Consider the following 25585-nt stretch of genomic DNA (forward strand, 5'->3'; position numbering starts at 1 on the left):
GGCTTTGTCTATGGAGACATAAAACGGGATGTGGTAGGACATGCTTGTAATCTGAGCCATCAGGGATGGAGGCAGGAGAAATCGGTTCTAGACCAGACAGACCATTCTCCCCTACAAGGTTCAAGGCCAGCATGAATATCTCAAAAAATAAAACCACCTGTGGTTTCCTCACGCTGGAATGTACCTTAACTGTCACCTCCCGACCTCAACCATCAACTCTGGGACTGCAGACCTCTTCTAATCACTCATACACACTGACATCATCTGCTTCATTTGTGTGATGTTTCTGGTCCTCTCTCCTGTCACACACTGCTTTGCTGTTAGGTGTGTTCTCAGCGCCTGGCACCAAAGACAAGGACCTCGAATGTGCTGTGAACAATTACACAGAATGAGATGCAGACTAGAGTGACCCCGAAAGTGGAGACCCTCAACCACATGGACTGCATGAGGCTTCTGAGTGCTAAGCAGCCTCCGTTCCTGAGGGTCTGATGTGTCTTGGCCAGTGAGAAGCTTGTGTTGCAGTTGGAGTGACCGGGTCTCCCTGACCGAGAGGCATTCCTGACTTAGACTCCAGAGTCCTGAGAATAGGAAAGAATCTAGGGTTCAACTTGGGGTCCTTTAGCAGTGTGGGCCAGGTTATAAGACAGTTCTAAGTTTTGTCCCCATCTTTAGGGAACAGGTGATGGGACACTGGTGCCTCTTTTAGGCAGGACTCAGGAAAACACGAAGCGTAGCAACTGGCTACATCAGCCACCTCTCAGTAGGCGGAGATAGTCTAAGAGCTTAAGTATCTTTCAGCTGGGAATGTAGCTCAGGTAGGCATCGTGTACACCTAGTACATCCCTAGTGGTGCTTGGGTTCAATTCCCACTGAGGATGCACACCTGTAATCTGGGCACTCAAGAGGTGGAGGGAAAGAGATTAGAAGTTCAAGGTTGAGCAAGAATGGCAGCACTCAGAAGGTAAAACACTTTTCACACAGGCCTCCCCTTCAACCCCCAGAACCAAAGCTGAAGGAGAGAAGTGTTAGAAGTTATCCTCTGACCCCCACTCGCATGGGCCTGGTACATGCCAACACAAAGACAGACAGACAGACAGACAGACAGACACACACACACACACACACACACACACACACACACACTAGTTCAAGGTCATACTAAATTATGCAGTGAGGGGTTAAGTGAGATCCCATAGAAGGTGCCTATGGCCATAGCTTCCCAACCACAACTAAATTCTTTCTTCTTTTTTTTTTTTTTTTTTTTTTTTTTTTTTTTTTTTCTGAGACAGGGTTTCTCTGAGTAGCCCTGGCTGTCCTGGAACTCACTCTGTAGACCAGGTTGGCCTCGAACTCAGAAAACCACCTGCCTCTGCCTCCCAAGTGCTGGGATTAAAGGCGTGCGCCACTACCGCCCGGCTAAATTCTTTCTTCTTTAAGTTGCTTTTGTTGGGGTGTTTTTAACTGCAACAAGTGGGGGATGAAATGGAACTTCCCAGGCCCTGTGGCAGCGGCTGTCATTGCAGTCACCCAAACACTTTTTACCCTTTGCACATCCTTCGTCACACAACACTATCCTTCCCTGCTCAACTTGGCCCTCAGTGGTTCTAGGAAGCTTTGCTTGAGACCAGCTTGGGTCGGGTTCTGAGCTTGTCTGTACTGCCAAAGCCCCTGTTGCTGGAAGTCTCCTGGCTTTCTGGTACATCTTCCCAGCCAGAGGAACTCAGTGAGGTCTGATTGGGCCGAAGGTACTGGTCAAGATCTGGGGTGCACATGCTAGGTGCTGACTCCAGATGTTGCCACAGATTAACACCTCAGTTTCAGTTGCAGGCCACAGCTGCTGGGTACTCGGTATTCTTCACGAATAGGGTGACACCTCACCATCAACGTGGTGACCTGTTTCCTAATCTACATAGTTTCTGTTTGAACTACCAGAAGTTAGGCTTGGAGAAAGCCTAATGATTTTCCTAAAACTCCTTTGAATAATTTATGAAAATTAAATATAGAATAAAATGGACATTAATGAACAGAATTCTTGCTGTGGCAAGAAAAGTCGAGAGGCTGGAAAACAAGCAGTTTTCTCAGGATATGAATGTTTACCACTTTTCTTCCTTTTGGTTGTCTTTAAATGTCCGCTGCCTAGCAACCAAGTTCTGCTGAGCGGCTGGGTGATATTAACTGTAGCTTTCTCTAACTGCATAAAGGATGCCAAAAGGCTACCCATCAACCCAAGGGCCAGGGGTGCAAAGATCACCCTAGAGGAGACCAAGGACCCTACTCTTCCCACATGTTAGGATGTTACCCAGGAGCTTGTGGCATGGTCCTGACCCCCAGTTCTTCTCAAGACCATAGGGTACTTGCTTTCACTACCTGTTGCCCAGAAAGAGCTGAAAACAGGTTCTGAGCAAGTGTCTATGGAGTTGGAGTGACCGCCTAAAACTAATAATGACCTTGGGCAACTTTCAAAGTACACTGACACTAGGCCAGGAGGCACGGAGAATTCTAGACCGCAGTGTGTGGATCTGAAGCTTGAAACGCTTCACCCCGGAAACTCAGTTCTCTGGTCCCTTTTCTCGGAGGCTAGATGGCCGAGGAAATCTGGCTACCTAGGAAAGACTCAGCACAGACAGTTACACAGGGGCGTGGGGTGGAGCTCAGTTAACGGAGTGCTTGCTTGGTGTGCAGGAAACCCTGGGTGTGATCTCCAGCACTAGAGTATGCCCGTATCCACAGCATGAGAGGCACAAGCACTGCAAGTTCAAGACTACCTTCAGCTATACAGTGAGTTTGAGGCCATCCTGGGCTACATGAGACCCAGTCTCAACAAACCAAACCAAACCATACCACACCACATGCATGCATGCATGCACGCACGCGTTGACGTCAATCTTATAAGTACCACATAAGGACAGGTACTGTATGTGTCCTGTATGTTCAGTCAATACCGAATCTATTCTGTAACGTCATCCTCAATGTACAGTAACTCCTGAAGAAAATCTTAAGGAATAAGTAGGTAAATAAAGAGAAAACAAATCAACAGACCGTGAGATTTCCCTGAAGTGTGGCTAACTGTTCATACCAGGTAGAGAGAGAGAGAGAGTGTGTGTGTGTGTGTGTGTGTGTGTGTGTGTGTGCATGTCCTTTGTGAATAAGCACCCATGGAAGTCAGAAGAATGTTCGATGCCTTGGAACTGGAGTTACAGGTGGCTATGGAGCCACCCAACCCTGAGTGCTGGAAACCAAACTCAGGTTTTCATCAAGAGCAGCCAGTGCTGGGCCATCTCTCCAGCCCTGGAAACCTTACTTTAAACCACAGTTGTTTCCTAGGTGCCCTGTTGTATCAGAAGTAACATTCTGTAGTGCTAAGGCGCAAATCTTGTGCCAAACACTTTCCCCTGTGCCGTCCACCCTCACAGCGGATCCCCTCCTTTCACAAGTGCGGAGAAGACTCGGGAGTGGACAAACCACTCGCTTCAAGGCTTCAGCCGCACCAGAACTCACCATCCCTGAGACAGCTAGACGTTCATTTCAACTTCCAAGTAATCTTTTCTGGGCTGGAACCTGATACAGTTTTTCAGCCAAGAGCAAATTTACATTACATATTAGATATGCGATCCCAGACGGGTTCAGGGGGTAGTCACCATCCATCCAGCTCCAGCCTCAGACTAGTATGGAGCCAACTGGTCAAGTGCTCAAAAAAACAAAAACAAAAAACAAAAAAAAAAACCTGAAAAACCACTCAACATCTCCTCCTCTTAGTTTCATGAGGATAACAGCACTTCCTGCTCTTAAAGAGAATTTATGGCATACATTTCCTTTGCAAGACAAGTCCCAGAGGCCTGGAGGCTTTTCCAGCTGGCGGGAAGAGCTACATCTCCGACTCTACTAGAAGTGGATCTGGCCCTTACTCACCTCATCCCTCCGCCCGCCCAAGAGAAGTCTCAGAGAGCAAGTGCCTGGCCCTGAAGGAAGAGCATGTACCCCACCCCCACCTAACTAGCTGGAAATCTGGATCTAATAGGGATGAGCAAGGAATGTATCTTGGGTGGGGGAGGGTCTCCAGTTTAAGCATGCAAGCACTCTGTGTTGAGATGACACAAGACACCATACTGACTGTTTGGAGTTAGGGTCTCTAGCCCAGGCTGGCCTCTAACTTGCTTCATAGTGGAGGATGACCTTGAATATCTATCTGATCCTCCTGCCTCCACCTTCTGAATTCAAGAATTAGAGGCCAGCACCACCATGCCCAGTATATTCAGTTTTGGGGATTAAACCCAGGGTTTAGGGTGTACTCTGTAATCATTCCCTTAACTATACTCCTGTGGGCTTATTTTAGGGTCTCATGTAGCCCAGCCTACCTCGGAGTTTGTGTATGGTCAAGGAGGACTTCGACTTTCTCATGTAGTCACGTGTATGTTGTGTGTGTGTTTGAGAGGAATGTGTGCCACAGCACTTGAATAGAAGCCAGAGGACAACGTTCTGGGCTTGATTCTCTCCTTCCACTGGGATTTGTAAGGATTCAACTCAGGTGGCCAGGGTTGCTTGGCGGCCACTTTTACCTGAGCCATTCTGATGGCCCTATGAGTTTGAACTTCTAACCTTCCAGCCATAACATTTAAGTAGGGCCGGGGGGTGGGGGTCAAACTCTGGACCTCATGCACGCTAGGCCAGCATCTACCAACTGAGCCCAGCCCTCACCATTGCTTTCATAAGAGACTATCTAAGCCCAAACATCTAGGCACCATTTCTGTGCTTCCAAGATTATTTTCTGGTTTTGACCCGACAAACTGGCCATATCATGGTTCTCTTAGGATAGATCTGATCAATTTTTTTATGTTGTTATCGTTTTGTTTTAAAAAGCAAAGCTGCACTGCTGGGACAGGGAAATCCTCACAAAGCTTTTTAGGACACATCTGGGAACACCCTATTGCTGACTGCAAAGCGTGTTTTTTTCACTTTCTTGGCCAGCCCATGCCCAGGGCAGGGAGCTTGGCTTCAGGAAAGGGTCTCTGTATAACGTACAAAGTTCACCCTCTTCTCTACTCTAGAGACTCATTCCTCAGCAGAACCTACAGAAGATGGGAGCATAGGATCCCAACTCCTACCTTCCCTGTTCTGAGACTACCGGAAGTAACCAACTTATCCTGACATCCACCCATCCCACTCTCTTCTGGAACTGTCTTCTCTGTGATGGTTTGAATGAAAATGCCCCCCCACCCCCACCAAGACTCATCTATTTGAATGCTTGATCCCTAGTTGGTGAACTTTTTAGGAAGGATTAGGAGGTGTGGCCTTGCTGGAGGAGGAGTGTCACTGGGGATAGGCTTGGAGGTTTCAAAAGCCCACACCAGGCCCAGTCTTTCTGCCACATGCTTACATACCAGATGTAAGCCCTCAGCTTCTGCTTGGACTCTGCCTTCCTGCCTGCCTGCCTGCCAGCCACCAGGCTTCCCCCCATGATGATCACAGATCATCCCTCTGAATCTGGAAGCAAGCCCCCAATTAAATGCTTCCTTTTATAAGTTGTCTCTTTAAGCGGTAGAATAACTAAGACACCCTTCCACAAGTTCTGTGGGTCTCAGGAAAAAAATAGCCATCTCTCCCTCACAGGCTCTAGGTATAGGTCTCTAGACATTGATCTTGAGGCAGAGAGAGAGGGAAAGAGGGAGAGGGAGAGAGAGAGAGGAGTCGAGTCACTGGCCAAGTGTCCCCAAGCTCCTCCGAGGCTAAGAAGGCTGGACTTCCCCAGTAGCCACATTTCCTAAAGTGCCCACATCTAGCCACACCTCCCAGGCATCCTCAGCATTCGCTGACCTTACTCAGCAGCAGAGCCTCACTGACTGACTGCCTGATGCAGTCAGTCAGCACAGCATCTTACCTCTAGACAAGTGGCTTAGGGGAAATCCCCACTGCTTTGCTGCCCCGTAGCCTCAAGGCATGAGGAAGATATATATAATATATAGATATTATATATATCAGGCAGGCCTCCAGGTCTCTCCCTGAACATCTTCAGCACCCCAAGTAGCACTCTGGCTTAGAAGCAACCCATCCATTGCAAGGGTGTGTGTGTCATGGGGATAACCTGTCACTAGCCAGGGGGAATGGGTAGGCCTTTACTGGCCCTCAGTTAGATACCATCTGCAACTTAAGAAGCTCTCTGGCAGCAAAAAGCCTGGAACCCCACTTGGGGAAATGAAAGCTGAACTCTGAGCTTGTTTCCTAGGAGGAAGGTCCTTCTTTACCCACCTAAGTACTTCCCTAAGGTAGAGGGCTGGTGCTGGACAGATGGTCTCAGGCGGCATCTTACTTCCGAGTCTGTGAAGCCATGATCCACGAAGGATGAAGTGGTAAGATGCCAATGTTATTGGGCAAGACAGCACAAGACAGCTCCAGGCTCTAGCAGAATTTACACACTAGTTTTTACCAGGTTCTCAGACTGAAGGGTCCCCCTCTTTCTGAATTTAAGGTCCAAGGGATAGACATTAGCTTTGTGGGAGCCCCACAAAATGCCTAAGAGAGGAAGGCTGACACCTTGGTTCTGCTCCTACCTTCCCTTCCACTGCTTAGAGGCAGACTCCTAACCCAGCCTAGAACTCCCCTTTCCCATCGACTCAGGGAGGGGCCTGGGTAAAAAGCCATATGGGAAAGCTCACTTCAGCCCTGTCCAGGGTCCTGACTCTTGGTCCGTGTTCCCTGGCCCTGGCCCACGTTAGTGTGAGGAACAGCAGCCCCTAGACAGTCAAGGTAGGGATCTGTTTCCCCTAAACCTAGCCCTCAGCTATTTTACAGTTTACCATATGCCCACTACTCATGCAACGCTAAGCACCTTGGGGCCTCTAGTTCCCTACTCCACGACTGGACACACTTAGGAATAAAAACAAAGTGATCCACAGCTTCCTCTGCTCTGCGGCCACCAGAGAGGGGGGGTTTCTGTACCACTCTGCTTCAGCTGAGAGCACACAGTGTGACCAGCCTAGCAGTTATCCCATAGGGCACTGGGTAGACAGGGCTCTAAGAATCCCCTCTGTTAGGGAGCCTGGAGCCTTTGCCCCCTAGGCCAGGCTCATTCGCAAGGCCTTCTGCTTCCAGTTCATTCACAAGAGCATGCACACTCTTGCAGCCAAGCACTAGCTTTCCTCTCCGCCCTTCTCATGAGCCAAACCATTTGGAAGCTTTCATTGATGCTTGCTTCTTTGCCCCACCATAATTCAAGAACGTGTACCGGCCATGGCTCAACCCTCTCACTCAGGGGATGAGGGAAACCTCCCAGGCTGCTCTCCAGCCTGCTGTGGGAGGAAAGGCTTGGCTGCCATTCAAGGCAGGGAAAACTCTTCAGCCCTCCTGGGTGGACATCACAGCCACACCTGCAGGGCTCCTGGTCCGGGCACGGGTTAAACACAGCTAGTCCCCAGAAGGTGCCTGACAGAGGCTCAAGTCTATTTTTAGGTACAAAGCCTCTGGGCTGGAAAACCCAAGAGGCAGGGGAATTTTCTGCCCCATGCAAATTGTTCTTTCTTCTCAGCCTTGCTGACACCTGTTTCCACCCAGGGTTGGTCTCAGCCAGTGGAGAAGGAGCCCCATCCCCCACTAGCATGGGGAGGCGGGGCAGAGGAAGAGATAGCTCCCTCTGGAGTTTCCATATCTCATGCCAATATGCAGAACCGTAAGGAAGCTGGGAAAAGGCTGGAATCTCAGAGGCCACCTCCTCAAGTCTTAAATGAGCATGCCAGCATGCCAAGGACCAGGAGGGCCAAATAAAGGTGACCAAATGTTGTTCATCCTCAAAGAGGCAGAGCCTTCCAGGATCCTATCCGTATTTTGTTTCCCCCGCTGTATGTGGCACACTCTATCCTCCCAAGGAGCCAGCTAAGGAGGAGGGTATGTAAGAGTCACAATGTATTCTTACTCTTCAGTCTCAGTGTCCAGCTCCTTCCTTCACAACACTCCCAGAGAGATCTTCATCCACAACCACACGAACCAGGCTTGGAAGGTATCAGGGCTGGCACTGTAGACAAAGGAGCTTACCACCAAGCCTAAGGGCCTGAAGTTGACCCTTGAAACCCAAATGGCAGAAAGATCCAATTCCTTCCAGTTGTTCTGTCTTCCACATATATGCCATGACACACACACACACACACACACACACACACACACACACGCGTGCGCATTCGTGCATCCCTATGTGTAAACGCACAAACTAAACAAGTTATTGTAACTTAGAAGGAAAATGGAGACCACCCTCATAGGGTCCCAATCCTGCCCTCCAAGGGGAAGGGGTTATTGTAACTTAGAAGGAAAATGGAGACCACTCTCATAGGGTCCCAATCCTGCCCTCCAAGGGGAACGGCACAGAACAAGGCATCTTGGGAGGCAAGAAACCAAGTTTTAAAAATATAAAGGTCTAGGGAAGACTACTTAAGAGCATATTGGAAGTCTACCCCAAATACACATCTAGGGGCTGGTAAAAACTAGATGGCCCAGTGGAAAGCAACAGGAGAAAATGGGGTGTGGCTTGGGAAAAGACACGGTCCTTCACCCCACATCCATATAAGCATGGTCCTTACACTAGCTACATGTGTAAGGACCAGGCTGGAAATGCACACCCTTGGAAGTTCTCACAGCCATTTATACCAAGGGCCTTGTCTCTGCCCAGTGACATTGCCGGTGAAGTGCTAATCGGGAAGACATAAAGCCCCTGCATGGAATTTTTCATTGACCACAAGAAGCAAGGGCTTGCTATGAGGTCATGTACCAAGGACTCCCTCCACAGAAGCCATAAACACCTCTACATGCAGATCAGGAGGTGAAGGCATTACCCTGCTTAACACGCAGGTACACAAGAAGTATTGTCAGAGGCATCCAGCTCATCAAGAGGGTTCTGGACACACCCACCCTCTGCCCAGCACCAGCAAACCTTGTCATCCTCGGCTTTTATTGAAGAGTCCCAAATTGCTTTGCTTTTTGACTCTACTGCCATCAGCTCTAAACTACTAGCTGCAGGGGGGGGGGGGCTGTTTTCTCCCACAGCGGCCAGTAGGCCCTTTTATTAACATGATGTGGCGGTACACACCTTTAGCCTTTAGTACCAGCACTCAGGGTCAGAGACTGGTGGGTTTCTGTGAGTTTGAGGCCAGCCTGGTCTACATAGCATGTTCCAGACCAGCCAAGGCTACGTAGAGAGACCCTGTCTCACAACAACAATAAACGCATCAGATTATATCACTGCCCCATTTATGAGCATTCAAAGGCTTCACTAGGTCAAGAAGAATGGCTTACACTAGTGGTTCTCAACCTTCCTAATGCTGCAACTCTTTAACATAGTTCCTCATGTTGTACTACAACATGACCCCTGGACATAAAAGTACTTCACTGTTACTTCATGCTAGTTATAAATGGTAGTGTAATTATCTGATATACAGAGTATATGATATGTGATCCCTGTGAAGGGTCATTCGACCTCCAAGAGGGTCTCGACTCACAGGCAGAGCAATAAACACCTCTACTTGCAGATCAGGAGGTGAACACATTACCCTGCTTAACATGCAGGTCACATAAAGTACTGTCAGAGGCATACACTGGTGTCCCCGTTCATTCCACTCTGCTACACTGGCCACCTTTGGGCCCTTCGCCAAGAACACGTGGCCTTCCTGCGTCTCTTTCTCTCACTCCACACAGGTGCCTCCCCACCTCAACTTCATCCTTCCCTGAACCTTTCCACCACTGTTGCCTACCTCTGAGGGCTTCTTTTCGTTCTGCCGGGGCCAGCCCGACTTGGTACTGCTGGGCAGTTTGGAACATCTTGATGTTGATGTGGATGTCACGTGACCTGCAGAGAGAGGACAGGCCATGAGGGTTCCTGGAGAGTCAGAAACAGCATCTAACCACATAGAGGATGGGAAGTCTCAAAGAGTGAGCACCTGCTTGTAGGATCAGAAGGTGGGAGGCACTGTCCCTACCCTGGGCCCCAATCTTTCCACAGACCAATGGAAATATGAAGGCTCCTTCACTCACCCCTGAAAGGGGCTTAAGAAATCAAAAGCAGTTACCAGCTGTTTCTGTGGCTCCAAAGAAGTCCCTATCCTCTTTGAGACTCTGCTCCCTTCTTGGTCAAGGAATGCTGGGACATTCCAGGCCCTTCCTCCAGTCTGACCCGGGTTAGGTGCATCGTGGCACTCCTGGAGGGCCTAGCAGGTTACAGAAGCAGGGTAGGGCAGGGTAGGGAAGTATGAATCTGAACAGACTTGGAGCCTACCAGGTTAGACCCAAGTGAGCCTCCAGATTACTGGCCACCACCAGTAAATTATTCGCTATCTGTAAGCCTGGAGGAGGTGGGTGCGAGATAGTTAGTGTTAAATGCCAACTTAATGGGAATCATGTAGAAGATAAGTCTCCAGACGCTCCTGTGAGAGGTCAGTTAACCTGTGCCTAAGCCTCTGAGGGACTATTCTGACTAGGTTAACGGAGGTAAGAAGACCCTGGGGGTGAGGGGTTGAGGAAATGGGAAACACTGGTATCCCCTAGCTCCCTACCCTCATACCCTAGTCCTCAGGACAATGCTACTGGGAGGTGGTGAAGCTCTTTTAGAACCTGAAACCTCAGAGAGTGTCAGAAGCCAATTGCTCATGCACCGAAAGTCCCAAAACTGTGGGTTAGAGAAACCTGTTTTTTCGTAAGTTAATAACCTTGCGTGACAGTAACGTGAAGCTGATTAACAGGATAAGAGATGACCTGTCCTCTACAGGCTAACCAAAGGATACCATATCTATAGCTTTAGGATGGTCCAAAGGGATTCCTCAATTAGCCATGACTGCAGGTCCAAGGTGCTTGCTAGACTACAGGGCAATGGCCCCAGCAAGAAGGACCAGGAAGACCCAGGGTGTTTCTGTTTTGGTTGTAAGCAGAGTCTCATTATGTAGTCCTGTCTGGTCTGGAACTTGCTATGGATACCAGGCTGGCCTTGACCTCCCTCACAGAGATCCACCTGCCTCAGCCTCCCAAGTGCTGGGATTAAAGAAGTGCCACACTGCAACCGGCTCCAAGAGCCAAGGTTTTTGATGATCACAGTAGTTAACAGTCATGGGTGGGGACAGTGGTGCGAGCTGATGGAAAGGGAACAACTTCAAGTCTGGGTCCAACCTGCTGCTTCTCCATGGTTCAGATGCCCAGATGCCCCATGACTTTGCAGGTTACGAGTGCAAGATGGGTGGCCTCAAAACTCTATAGATACTGTGATCCCTTCCTGCAGCAAAGGGGATGCAAGGGAGGAGTAGGCTACATCCAGAGCCAGATGCACAGGGCAGAAAATGAGGCTCAGAGGCAGAGAGGCATCATCCATCTCCTGGTTGGTAGGGAGGCAGACAAGGCTAGTCCACCAGGTCTAGAGATGCAGGGCTCCAGGCTCAGCCATCCCAGTAGTGTGGCTTCCTTCTTAACAGCTTCCACCAAAGTAGTCACTTCAAGATGGGATCCTCCTGGCAGCATGCCCCTTCCCACCCATGAAGATGGAACTCCTTAATCCAACAGGCTGAGGAACTGTTTCCTGGGCCACTGGACAATGGGTACCTTTTGTCGCCAACCAGAAAGAAAGCCCTTACTGTACACACACCTTTTTCTCTGCTCCCAAAATGTCATTCGCATTTTGACAATGGGACCTTTCCCCCCCACTTCCGGACATCCAACTGACACACCCACCCGTTTATCTAAATCTACCTCTTGGAACCTACTGCCAAGCTTCCATGACAGCTGGGCTTCCTCGTTAATTTCTTCAGCCAACATTTATAGAACACCTACTGTGTGCCAGATTCTAGCTGGTAACACAGCAGTGAGCATGATAAGAGTCCTCTGATCAGGGTTTGCCACTGGTTAGGAAGTTACTTATTATAATGATTAACTAATTATAACAATAAAGGGCAACAGGCTTCAGGTCTGTTTTGTAGAGACTTCTAAAAGCTGAAGGATTCATTTTCTTCTATCAGCCACCAGCAAATGCCCTGAGAAGAGATAGTCTACTCCGAGGAGAGGAAGGCCTACCCAGAGGATAGGGCAGTGGACTAAAGGGGATGGTGAAGCTCGAATAAGGGCAAGGACTGATCACCTCAGGGGCAGAGGAACCCAACTTGACTTCTCACCCCTGTGACCCTGGACTGAGCTGAATGGAGGGTCAGCCTCCTCTTACCAGGTCTTTGGGCCTGCCAGTTTAATTAACCGCTGTCCCCACAGAGTCAACTAGAAAGGCCTTACCGTCAGCGGTATCAGAGTTGTCGCTGCTGATGGAGTATTTTCGCCTCTTCTCTTCCATCTGCAACCAAAGGCAAGAAGGGATATTAACTTCTCGGACATGGGGAGGGGGCGGGGGAAGGCCGGGAATCCTCAGCTCACACTCCCATGCAGAGAAAGGACCAGCCCTGCTCTCTTCCAGCCTCATCCCTTCTCTACCCACCCGCAGAGCCAGCGTTTGGGAAAGGAGGCCCCAGGGAACTCCAACAAACAGAAGTCTGCCCACTGGTGTCAGAGGACTGCAGGGAGGCCAGCAGGCACAAACTGAAAGGTGACAATGAGCACTCAAGTCCCAGTTCCCATTCAATGAAATGAGCAGATCAGAAAGCATGACCCACTACAGACAGACACCTCCTGAGCTGAGTGCTTCCTGAAGGGAGGAGGGAGAAGAGGGAAGCAAGAAAGATCTTTCTAGGACCTCGCTGTCAAAGTCAGGCCCAAACCGTCATTGAGGCCCGATCCAGCCGATGGTGGCTATTGGGGTGTGGAAATGGGGCAGCAGGTCTATCCTCAGGTAAAACACAATCCTACTGTACAATCTCACCTATGCTAATTCTTGAGCCATTAAGGGCTGCTCTCTCACAACCTCATCCGCAGTGCTGAGTGCCTAACAGCTTGATGAGCTGTAAGAGACACAGGTCCATTTACAAAGGGAGCCTGCCTCTTTCTGCTACTAACCAGTGAACAGAGGTGAATGCTGAACCCCAAGAGTGTGAGGTCTGATTCCCGAGGTTACTATGAACTTTGCATAAAGAATCCACTTCAGCCTGGAAGGCTGTGCCTACGTACTTCTCCCTCAGGTCTTGCAGGAGCCTGAATGGCAGTGCCTGCTTGAAGGAGAACACCTGGAGTGGCTTAATACCTGGCCCAGGGTGCTTCTCACCATGTTCCAGTTCAGTTTTTGTTCAGAGGAGAAGGCCCTACAGTATCCACCTCTCAACACCTACTGTTCTCTATCTCTATCTAGCCTGTTTTTGTCAGGCTACGGGATGCCTCTATCTTCCCACAGTGCCACAGAGACCCTGAAATATCTACTCACTGAGTGGGAAGGATGATCACCCAGACCTCCAAGGTTAACCCTTGACCTCCGTGAGAAGCCTTTTTACCCACAGTCTCCCTGCACTAGAATGGGAGGAGCTTAACGGGGCTGCTTGCTTGCTGCCTGGTGTTTCCTAAAGGGCAAAGAACTGAGAGACACTCGGCAGGGCAAGCAACCCAAGAAGCAGGAACCTCACTTCTTAGGCAAGCAGGGGTGTCTTCTAGCACACAAGGACCCCATGGAGCTCTCAGAACAGCCCTTGGTGGCTATGCCAATTGCGTCTCTTAGACCTAAGAGTCTAAGACACGAGGAAAAGGAGCCTCCGGAAAGAGTTTGTGACAGACTTAGAAGACCCAATTCCTGACCCTCAGACTTCATGACCAGCAGAGAGGGAGCCCAGAACCAAAACTATCACCCTGTGTGACACCGAGGATCTGAGGAAGGCTGACTTGGAAAAGAACTCTGGCTGTAGCCCACACCTGGCCCAACCTAGCTCCGTCACTGTGTGGCAATAAGTTCGCCAATCCAATGTCTCCCACAATTCCCTGTTTCAGCAATGAGGGCAACAGTACCTCCAAACCAGGATCTCCTGCAGCACTAACAGCTGGCTGGGGGCTGATGGTAGAGCTCAGCAGTAGCCAGCCAGGTGCTCAGCATGCACAAGTCCCTGGGTGTGACCTCCAGTCCAGGAAGAGGAGGAGCAGGAGTCATGTATTTAGGAGTGCTGGGGGGGTCAAATCTTAGCCCCAACACTCACAAGGCCAGAGGTGTTGGCAAAGAAGTACTTCCCCCAGGAGGTAAACTGGATCTGACTTCCCCATACATCTCCAGAATTTAAAGTTGCTGGCAACTGAGTCAGAATTTGAAGAACACCCTGAAAGGGCCAAACTAAACACATTTGTTGGCGGGAATCAGCTGGCGAGAGTGAATGAGTAAATGAGTGTGAAGACTGAGTACAGCGGCGTGGCTGCAGCGCCACACGGACGCTAGCTAGTAAAAGCACGGCAGCCTTTAGGCCAGAACGGAAAGCCCTACAGAGGCCAGCCCCTTGGAAAGCATAGGCAGTGACCATAGCTGCCCATATCTTCTTATACTGCTGAGTCCTTGCTCAGAAACCAACAGGTAGCCTGTCAGCTGGTAGTCCTACACCCAGCCCCATCAATGAGGCAGCCCTGTCTGTCTCTCAAGTCACCTGGCAAGGGAGGGGGTGGATGAGGCTAACGCTGTAAACAGGTGTGTGACATGGACCTGCTCAGTCTGCCTGGCTTCCGGTTTTCCCTCTCTAATATCCCTCCCAGCTCTCCCAAATCAAGTTTCTGCTCTGGCGCATGACTTCCGAGACACATGGAATCCCTTGCTTCTGAGGGATAAGAATTGGTCCTGTAATACATCTGTAAAGGAGAGTCTAAGCAAGAAAGGTCTTTTCTTGCCATTCTTCTGGCTCCACTGCACTTGCAATACCACTCTCCAGTAGGGAAACACACACACATGGGAAGCTCTCCTTTGGACTGTGGGTAGCCAGCACGCCCTTACTGGAGCAGTGGCCCAAAGGGCTCTCCGTGCCTCCTCTTCAAGTCCCGAACATGCCCACTTTCCCCAACTCTACACTCATCCGACTGGTTCAAGCCCATCTCACCTCTCACCTGGGCCCTCTAAGTTCATTTCCTCCCTTTCCCTACGTCCTTCACAGAATCCAAACTCCACACCATACCCAGAGATCTTTCAAGCTTAAATCCTGCCTCACTCTTTGACAGGCTTCCAGCTGACCCAAGGTCAGATCTCCATATCCCCACAAAGAGCTACACTACACCAATCTGGACCCTGCCTACCTAAAGTTCACAGTGACAATCCCCTTCTCCTCACTACACTGCATGCAGGGCAGTGGCATCGCTCTTGCAACGGTGGGGCCTGAACCTAGGGCCTCATATGTACAAGGCAAGAACTCACCAATGAGCTACAGCCTCTGACCTCTTTTGGATTCCTCTTCCAAGCTAAAGGTTCTTCCTGCTTCCAGACCTGGGCACAAGTTGTGCCAGCTGCCTGTGTCGGAGTTTTTTGACCATTACCCTATTTAGAGAAATGAGCAGCCCTGTTCCCCTGTTTCAGAGCGCACATCAGCGTGTTGAGCTACTTGCCAACTGTCCTTCTTGGGAACGAGTAAAGAGCATATCTGGCTAGATCCTTGTGTGAATGCCAGGAACTCTCACACTGCACCCAGTATAATGGGGCGTACTGAACACAGTATGGGTCCCTCCCTCATGGACTGTCAGGACCACACAGCCCAGCTGGCTGGCCTGCAGCTGGCAGAAACTGACACCCTAGCCCAAGATCCCCTCCTGTTTGCACAGTCCTCCTTCCCAATCTTGACCCTACACATTTTCCAGGCAGCTTTATTTGGTTGGGCTCCTGGCTAATGACCAATGTCAACTCAGTAATAGGGCAGCAATTTGGTGGCAGATGTTTTCTTGGCAGCACAGGCCACCGGCCTTAGCCCCCCCAACTAAAGTTCTGGCCCTGGAACACCACTGCCCAATGCCAGTCTCTTTTAAAGATGTCTCTGCAAATAAATTCAAATAAACACCCTGGGCCTTCATTAACGCCCTCCCAGCTGACCCTGGGAACAGTGGGTCTTTCAGGCCAGCTACTGCTGCCACTCCCTGGGGCAGTTAAAACACCCCAACCTGGCCTCCAGTCTCTCCTCTCCAGGGGCCACCAGGCCTGCCCTCACACACACAGCAGGATTCCATCCTCCTTAAAAAAAAAAAAAAAAAGGGGAGGGGGGCCTTCAAGCAGGCAATTTACCATTCCAGACACAATCTCTCAGAGAGAAACAAAAACTCTCCCTGTCTGAGGCAGACCGCGAAGGCGTGTGTGTAATAAGATGCTAATACAATTTAATGATATTTCGGCTGGAAAACCTGTCCTCAGAGCCTCCTTGTGCAGGGAAGGCCAGACGTTCAGAAAACAAGAGCTTGCACACTCTTAAACTGTTTCAAACGGGGGTCGGAGCCCCACTCTTTCCCATCTCTCATTAACTTTAATGCCTTCTCAGGGACAATAACTGCAGATACAAAAAATGATTCTGTACACACAGGGCAAGAGGGCTGCTGACTGTGACTGTCAACTCGACTTCTCCAAGCCTGAGAGGAGCTAGATCCCTCTCCTGCCACATCACTGCCTACCTTCAGCGTCCCAACCAGGCCCCAGCTTCCAGTGCCTACAGGATCTATCATGCAGGCCAGTTCTACAACCCAACCAAGGAGTTCCTGAGAGTGTGATGGGTTCTACCTAATTTATCTTTCAATAGTTCCTCAACCTTATTCTTTGCCCCACAGGGCAAATCTCAGTGGACCATTCTTAAATCTAGCTGCCCACGGGCACCTGTTAGATGCTCATCTCTTCTTCAGAGAAGAGAGCTGGCTTTCTGGCCTAGCCTGGGGCTGACAGATCAAAGGCCATAGTGCATATAATAACCTGCTTGCCTCAGTTCATTAACAGAGTGTTAACACTGTGCGGTGTGCTATCACACACTTTAGGTGGCTGCTGCTGCTGCTGCTGCTTCTCCTCCTCCTCCTTCTTTTCCTTCTCTTTTCATTCATTATACTGCCAGAACCCAGGGCCGTGGAACTGCCAGACAAGTGCTTGACCATCAGCTACATCCTTAGACCCGGGTTTAGTCTTTTAATACAATCTATTACTTCCTATGCTCACCTAGAGATAGGAATTATTATCAATCCCACTGGCTGATAAGTAAACTAAGATCGACGGTGCCTTTACCACAGCTGGAAACTACATTCAAACCTAGGCTAGCTGACTCTATGGTCAAAGGGCTCAAGTCTGCGGGAAGGCTTACGGCAAACAGATCAAGTGCTCCAAACTCCAATGAGATTTCTGAGTGGAAGCTTAGAGGGCTGTCTAAGGCTCCAGAACCAACTCCCAGTAGTGCTGAAGTCTTTGAGCTAAGACCTGCCATTTAAGTGTCTGAGTATCAAGTGACATAGGTCCCATCACATGGGGAACATGACAAGCCAGTTATCCTCCACCCCCAACTCTAGCCTGGCAAACTCTCATGCAACCCAAATATCTATCCTTGAGATCTCCTGACAACCTGTTGCACATAGAGTGAAGCATTTGGTGGGGGGGCACTGAGGCAACCAACCACCTTCTAGTCTAATAGAAAAACTGGTTGTAAATGATCAGAACATCCTGCCCACAGCCTCAAACATAGGGGAATCAGTGTCAAAGGTTTACACTTAGATAATAAAGTACAATAGGGAGCTGGGGACCCCCACATATATACTATCAATGAGACCTAAGTGGCTGAGATCTTTGACAGCCTCTTGGGTAGGAGTCACCGGCCATTTACCGAAGGCAATGTAGGGAAAGGAAAGGCATGTTGGACGGGGAAAGCACTCTGGAAACATTTGCTGTATCCAGAGCTCAAACAACTCTGTCCTTAAACACTTCATCTCCAAGAGTGTTGGGGAGACCCTTGGCCAAACAGTTTCAAAGCCAGCATTCACTGTTAAGTCCTGCTGCGTAGGATGAGGACTCCCCTCTAAAAGGCATTTACTGTGGAACCAAATGCTTTCCCACTCAAAACAGCAGCCAACAGCACTTGGAACAACCGAGGAGAGGGCTCCAGATCAAACACGCACCCCTCCTCCCCCGCGCTGCCACTCCCCCCCTACACACCATGCAAACTTTCTCAATAAATTATTCGCCCACTTCGGATCAAAGCCTGTTTTTGCAGCCTGTGACCTAAAAAGCAAATAGCATAGCATAAACATAAAAGCTTCTCTTGACTGGGTCAGTTTTATTACTCATTCCTTCCCCCCTTACAGTTCATTCTTTTATTTTCCTTGCCTGCATAGTAGATTGCTCTGCGAGTCCCAACCCGCCCAAGGAAGATGGGACAGGAGTGCCTAGAGGGCTGGTGTTTTCGCCTGGGGCCCTAAGGGGGGGGAGAGAACTCAGGCGAGGGGAAAAAGAAGTCAGCACCCTGGGATCCCAGGAAACAGGGCCAGGCTCGGTTGGCAATCCTCTGCCGGGATCTTCTGCCAAATGTCCTACTGGGAATTTTACCAGTGACAGGAGAGACAGTGCCACTGTGGGAGGAGAACCCAGCTCCCAAGCTCCGGTCTGTTTGCAAACATAAATGTTAAGGGAGCATCCTGACAGTTCTTCCGGGCTCAGAACTCTTCATTTCAAAATGGGGGCCCCGCCCCTTCCTAACCCCTCTGGCACTTCTCTGAAAACAACCATAATCCCTCCCATTGACCTCTTGCAAACTGCCTCTGGGTAAAACTTTGTACCTCGGAATCCTGCAGATGAGGTGGGGGGTGCTAGGGGCAAGGGTGAAGTTTGGAAATCTGCAGAGACCCGGGATAACCAGTGCAATGTACCCTCGGGCATAAAGAAACCCGGCGCCCCTCCCCCGCCCCTCCAGCAGGAGGCCTGAGGCCAAGCTTGTTTAAAAAAAAAAAAAAAGTGCATAGGCCGGCTACAGCGGCTAAAGGGATTAGAAGAGGGTTGCGCGCCTCCAGCCTGCCCCTGGCGGCGGGCGACGGGCACGCAGGCTGGAGGCGCGCCGGCGTGATTCTGACCGCGGGAGCCGGGAGGAGGAGCCGGAGGTGGCAGCGGGGGGCTCCGGCCCAGGCGTAGGAAGGGCAAGAGGCGGTTCGGGCCGGGGGCGGTGCCAGGAGGTGGGTGGGCTTGGCGCCCGGGGCGGGGGAGGGGTCTAGGGGACTTGGGGAAGGGCAACTGAGCTCGGGGTGGGGGCGGGGGTACTGAGCAGGGTAGAGGTGTGCAGGAGGGGGACCGGACTGCTGGCTGGGCCTCTCTGGAAGGTAGAGGGAAGCCTCCAAGCCGGTTTTGCAGATGTCCTCACCCTCCGGCAGAGAAGCTACGAGTCTCCAAGCTGACCCAGGATCACCCCTTGCTCGGAGAAGGGGGATGTCTCAGAGCCCAGGGATGGGCGGGAAGGGACCATGGGGAGCCACAAGTCTGCACCCAGGCGGGGAGTGGGCGAGCGAGAGCCGCTCCGCAGGCGCAGGCAAGTGGGTGGGAAGGAGGGAGGGAGAGGGAGGAAGGAGGTGAGCCGGGAAGATGCCACTGCCGGGGGCGGGGCGGGGCCGGGGATCCGGCAGAAGGACTGCAGCAGTGTTTGGTGGGGGCGGGGGCTGCAATGTCACTCATTTTGGGGTCAGGTGCGTGTGTCCCAGGCAGGGTCCTCCACTTGTCTCCTGCTCCTAGGTACCACCCAGAGTTTAGTAAGGGCGGAGGGAAGGGGGGGGGAGCTACAGAGTCGTCCCTGAAGTGGGACGCGAACCAGCAGAGTTGGGAGAAGGTAAACAAGGGCCACGCCCCCTGCCGTCGCCCCGCGAGCGCGCACCCGCCGCTCCGGCAGTCGCCGGTACATTTCCACTCTCGCAGTGCCTCTCCCCCACCGGACTCCCGCGCAGCATCGGAGAGCTGCTGTCCACTACCCCAGTATGCACCCTGGCTGCCTGGGCTGCGCACCCAAGCACTCACCTGGGAACGTTGTCCCCCGCCCCTTAAAAAGAAAAAAAAAACTAATTTGTGCAATGCCTCTGAACCCAAGAACCGAGCATGCTGCCCCCGCGTGCAGCTCCCGCGTGCACCCAGCCTGGAAAGGGGGCGCAGGGCGGAGGCGGTGGCCCCCGGAAGGTGTCTAGGACTGGACCCGCTGCACGTGAGCCCAGCGCGGGGTCATGTGCATCGGCTCAGCCTGGTTCGGCACCCGGACGTGCTGCGTATCAACAAAATGAAACTCAGGGAGACAGAAGGGCAGATAGCTCCAGGTTTCCCGTGCCCCGGTGCCCGCCACTCGGCCTCTCCACCCCTCACCCCGGTCGCGCCGCAGCCCCTCGGGCCGGCCGGAGCCCGCATGGCAAGTTGCAGCCCCAGTGCCCCCACCCGCCCGCGCCCCCTCGCCGGCCCAGGGGCGCTTTGCCGCAGTCATTAATAAAGAAGGTCGCCAGGCTCACCCTTCCAAAAGTTGTTGCATGCGCCCCTCTCAGCCTCCCCGCACTGTACTCTTTAAAACACGGCTGACCAACATGCGCAATCTCTCTCCCCAGTGCTGTGCGTCCCCCCCACCCCCCGCGCTGGCTTCCTAGAACAGGCAGCCAGCGAGAGAGGGAGCGAGCGAGCAAGAGAGAGAGGGAGCGAGGAGCACTGGCAGATCTGTTGAAAAAAAAAAAAGCCCACAAAATAATGCCGTGGAGATGCGCAGGGCCCATCCGCTGGGGGCTGGCTCTTACCTTGCTCCGCGGTGCCCTCCCGAGGGGCGCTGCCCTCGGCTACGCGCCGCGGCGGGGGCCGGCGCGGGAAGGATGCTCCCGAAGCCAGGAGCTCCTGGGGCCGGCGCGGGAGGGCGGGGGGCGCGCATCCATCCGGGGTCGTAGCGAGGGAGGCGACCGGGCCGCGGCGTCCCCCAAGCCCCGCACCCCTGCTGGGAAGATGGTCAGCCCTCCAGCCCAGAGCTGGTGCCACTAAGAGTGGGCGCAAAGTAACTCCATGGACGCTACTCACCCCCCCAAAAAATAGCCTCCAACTGCGATGGCCGCGGTCGGCACCATTCACCAACCCCCTGTGTATGTTTCTGTTTCTTTTTAAACCAAGACTTCCTTGTGATCTCTTTAGAAAGGGAAAAAAATGTGTTGGGGTGGGGGTGGGGTGGGGGCGGGCAAGAAGAGAGGGAGGGGGAGTAGCCACTTTTTTCTAATTCACTCGGATCTCCGCTCCCGGCACCCCCCCTCGTCGTGTCCCCCCCGCTTCCCAGTTGTTTGGCTCCGGCGACAGTCCCAGGTAGCGTTGCGGTCCCCCCGGGGGGGTGCCCTACACGGTCACCCGCCCGCCAGCACGCGGGCCCGGACTCCTCGTGGACTCCGGGGCGCCCCCAGCCCGCCCTGTCCCCAGGGCCGGGCCCGAGCGCCGGCTGAGCCCGTGCAAGTCCCATCAGGTCGGCTCACACTTCACACACTCACACACATACCCCGCCCCTCCACTCGCTCACTCACACTTTCTGCTCACACCCCGCCCCCTTCGCGCCCCAGACCCAGGCGGAACCCCCCACAACCTTAAAAAAAAAAAAAAAAAAAGCAAGCTTATACTTAAAAAAATCTTTTGGCGCCATATTAATGACGTACTTAAAATTTGCCATTTCTCCCTGCGTCAAAAAGACGTTTCTTTGCAAATAACAGCCTGGAGGCGACACTCGCGGAGGAAACAAGGCTTGCACGGAGTACCCGGCCCGCCCGCCCCACCCCCAGGGACTCCGGTGCTGGAAGACCCTCGCCCTCCGCCCGGTTTCGGAATCACTGGTTTTAAAATCGAAATCGAATAAATCGCGTGGCGTTTTTTTTGCAGCGCCAGAAGTGAGCAGAAAGTGCTGGCAGGAGTGCAGGGGAGGGGCGCGCATGGGGCTGGGGGAGGGGGCGCGGTCCTCCTCCCCCACCCACACCAAATGCAAACTAGCATCCTAGGCAGGGAAAGTTGAAATTGTAGGCGACCTCCGGAAGAGAGGGACTGTCTTGGGGGGGGGGGGTCCCTTCTTGGGCTCGTTGCCCCCTCCCCCTCGCGGGTGCCTCCTGGCTCCCGGTGCTGCCCTGAATTTCCGGGGGGAGGGTGTGAGGCGCACTGTGATGGGTGGGTGGCTAGCAGGGTGGCAACATGTCCTAGCCTCAGGAGGAGTTTGCCCCAGTACCCCCTTCCTCCTGCCTCGTGCATCTTAAAGCCGCAAAGGGTTAAAAACCGAGGGGCAACTTCCCAGGGCTGGTACTTGGCAGAGAAGCGGGGCGCCCCTCTCCCCACCCTCTCTTTCTCGCCCCTCCTCCTCCGACTCCACTTCCCGACTTGACCTTGTGGTGCACAAACAGTGCTCTCCAATCCTCGCAGTTTCTGGAAGAAGAGCCTGCGCTCGCCAGGCGGGCGGGCTGTCGGGCGGCTAGCCGGCAGTGGCGGAGCCTTGGGTCGGTTCCCTGAGCTGCGGGCCACACCCACCCAATCCGCTGTGCCTGGGGAGCTCACCTTCTCTCTAGGAAGGAAAAGGGCAGGCCTCCTGGATGTGTAGGCACGTGGGGGGCAACCTTTTGCCTCCTGGGAATGCTCCAGCTGGGGAGGTTGGCTAGCTTCGGGCTGAGGTTTGGGGAAGCCTGGCCCAGCATCCCTAAGGCATCTCATCTCCAGCATCCCTAAGGCATCTCATCTCATCCTTGCCAACGTATTCTACCCCCCTCCAGGATAATCCAATGATTTTTCCCCCCAACTCACCATTGTTTTTGAAGGCAGGTGGATGAGTTTCAAATCCCTTTCCCTCTCCAAGACTGAAGGTTGTTTATTTTTCCTTTCCCGTCCACCCCACCCCTCTTGCATGCAAAGATAAATATTCAATTTACATAAGATGACATTTATGTGACAATTAAGATTCCCCGATGGAATGTTGTGAACACATTTGCTTATAGGAGAAATAAATCTAATAATAAACAAACTCATAACAGCTGAGATCCTCTGACAGGGAGGTTGTCTCTGCAAGAAAGAGGGACACGAGGAACGCTGAAACAAGCGCTTTCGGCAACAAGAAAGAGATGAACTCAAAGGAAGCCACCAGCAGAACTTCTCTTCTTTGGCCTTCATTCACAAAGTTTGAAGAGGCTTGTCTGGCAAGAGGAGGGGCTGGCTCATCATCACCTCACAGCTAACCCTGGCTTTGTTTCTCAATGGTCCACTGAGAAGATTTTCCTAGGCCAAGGTCAATGTCTGCTAACAGGTGTTGCAGGCTGGGAGTGTCCAACAGAGTGGTTAATGGCTTCTAATCCTGGCTTTCCTTTTCAGAAGGCGGTGTGAGGCAGATCAGTGAATACTTTCTGGATCTGTTTTCACCTTGGTGAGCTAAAGGTTCCAGAGACCACATGAGCACATACATATGTGTGAATATGCATGTATGTGAATATGCAAATTTACATTCCATATGAGTAAGGCAGGACCCGGCTAAGAATGCTCAGTACACCTGAGTGCTTTGCTCATGACTTTTCTTATCAACTCATTATTGTTTTTTAATTATTTTAATTATGAGTAGGTGTATGTGCACCTACTTTTAGGGGGATGCATGCAGATGAGGCAGGCCAGAAGCATGGAATGTTCTCTGTAGCTGGTGTTACAGATGGTTGTGAGTCACCTAATGTGTATGGTTGAGACCTGAACTCAGGTCCTTTGGAAGAGTAAAGTGCTCTTAACTACCGAGCCATATCTCCAGCCCCTGCCTTTTTTTTTTTTTTTTTTTTTTTTTTTTTTTTGCTGTTGTTGCTTATGATTGAACCCAGGGCCTTGCCCATTCTAGGCAAGAACAAGAGGACGATGCTCTCAGTCTTTCCCCTGAGGAGACATACAAGAACTCCAGTATGCACAGAAAGAAGACTAGGAGAGGAACTGGCCAGAAACAGTGGGCTATATACCGTCAAGGTCCCAGTAACCGTCAGCCCTGAATCCGGGATGTAGGTAGAGACACAATGTACAGAGGCAGAGTCTAAAGTGACCCACAGATCTGGTCTTTTGTCTGGGGGATGGGGTGGAGTGTCTGTGCAGGAGAGGACAGGACAAGCTGTTTCTCTTGGCCTTTGGGAGCCCATGAGCTGGAGTGGGGAAATGTCTTGGCAAGGAACTGTAAAATGACCTAGAGAGGTGATAGTAGAGGGAAGGAATGAACACCTCACGCGCATGTGCTTCCTTCTGTGCCTTTTGTGCAAGCTGGTCCACTTCATCCCCACAAAAGCCCATTACCCTCTTCAGAAAGGCCTTAGAAACTCAATCATTTCTAAGGACAGCAGTGGTGAGTGGACACCTGAGTGCAGGTGACCTTGGCACTAGCGTCATTGCCCTTTGCTTTTGCTACGCACCGGAGAGAAGGCTTGCTGTTAGATAGTTGCATTATGATTGACCTCCGTGAGAACAGCAGGTCTGTTTAGCCCTTGACATAGTTTCCTAACGGGGGGCCAAACCGGGGCCCCCTAAACAATCCTTAGGAAATACCCTGGCTTAGAACCAAAATCCCTTCTAGTCCTTGGATTCCACAGAGCTTTGTGCTACTGTCTAGGGCTAACCTTGGACATGCTAACAAAACGATAACAGTGAGGCTGATTTTAATTCGCTATGTACATAGCTTAATTAAACAAATATGAAATCCATCTAGTAGGCATCATGGTTCACACCTGTAATCTCAGGATTTGGGAAGCTGAGACAGGAGGATTCCCAAGAATTAAAAGCTAGCCTGGGTTACACAGAAAATTCAACTCAACCAAGGCAGCAAAATAATGAGACGACAGGTTGAACAGAATAGCCTGCCCCCCAGCCAAAAAAAAAAAAAGGGAAAAGAAAGAAGAAAAATTTAAATTGTGTTCTAGTTTTAATTGTGTATATGTGTGTGCCTGTGTGTGGATGAATATCTGTGTGTGTGAATGCAAGGTACCTGTGGAGACCAGAAGAGGGCAAGAGAGACTCAAGAGCTGAAATTACGGTCTCTGTCAGCCACTTGACTTGAATTCTGGGAACAAAACTCCTGTCCCCTGCAAGAGCAATCTCTCCAGCCCTAAAAATAAACAAACCAACAAGTAAACACATGATCAAGTGTGAGCCTAGACTAGCCTCAAACTCACTGTATATCCCAGGCTACCCTCAAATTCCCTGAAATCCCAAATACTGGGGTTACAGATGTGTGTTGGTGTTTGAAGATATGCTACAGTGAAAAGTTCAATTGCAAATCCAAACAGTATAGGGGTATAATTTTAATTTTTTAAGATTTATTTTTATTTTATATTTATGGATGTCTTGCCTGCATATATGTCTGTGTTTTATGTATGTGCAGTGCCTGCAGAGGCCAGAAGAAGGCATCAGATCTTAGGGGTACAGTTTTAAATTGGATGGTCTGAGAAGATGGCTGGTGAGTGTGTGTGTGTGAAGAGGGTTCATTATTATGAACCAAAGTGTCTTAAGCTGGAGTTTAGGGGTACTCTCCTCCATAGGTCTGTGGGTATAATTTAGGGGCCTTGACTTTTTTTTTAAGACTTATTTATTTATTATATGTAAGTACACACCAAAAGAGGGCGTCAGATCTCATTACATATGGTTGTGAGCCACCATGTGGTTGCTGGGATTTGAACTCAGGACCTTCAGAAGAGCAGACAGTGTTTTTAACCGCTGAGCCATCTCTCCAGCCCAGGCCTTGACTTTTGATGGGAGAAAAGGGCACATCTT

At 51.3% G+C, this 25585-nt stretch overlaps 1 protein-coding gene across 6 annotated transcripts in view; it reads right to left on the reverse strand.

Annotated features, from left to right (window-relative positions):
* Positions 1-22367, reverse strand: part of Jade2 (jade family PHD finger 2) — a 46960-nt gene extending 24593 nt beyond the window's left edge. Inside the window, exons 1-4 of one of the 6 annotated variants that reach the window (XM_031351954.1) lie at positions 20599-21311; positions 18179-18266; positions 12238-12295; positions 9729-9823 (exon numbers count right to left, since the gene is read on the reverse strand). In XM_031351954.1, the coding sequence (XP_031207814.1) occupies positions 9729-9823; positions 12238-12295; positions 18179-18266; positions 20599-20726 (369 nt within the window). In that variant the 5' untranslated portion in view covers positions 20727-21311. Of the gene's footprint in view, positions 1-9728; positions 9824-12237; positions 12296-18178; positions 18267-19846; positions 20289-20322; positions 20508-20598; positions 21312-22197 lie in introns of those variants that run through there. The other 5 variants (XM_031351949.1, XM_031351952.1, XM_031351948.1 and 2 more) reach the window with 5 other exon arrangements.
* Between the last annotated feature and the right edge of the window lie 3218 nt (positions 22368-25585).

Source organism: Mastomys coucha, unplaced genomic scaffold (genome assembly GCF_008632895.1).
Source record: "Mastomys coucha isolate ucsf_1 unplaced genomic scaffold, UCSF_Mcou_1 pScaffold5, whole genome shotgun sequence".
Taxonomy (NCBI): Eukaryota; Metazoa; Chordata; class Mammalia; order Rodentia; family Muridae; genus Mastomys; species Mastomys coucha.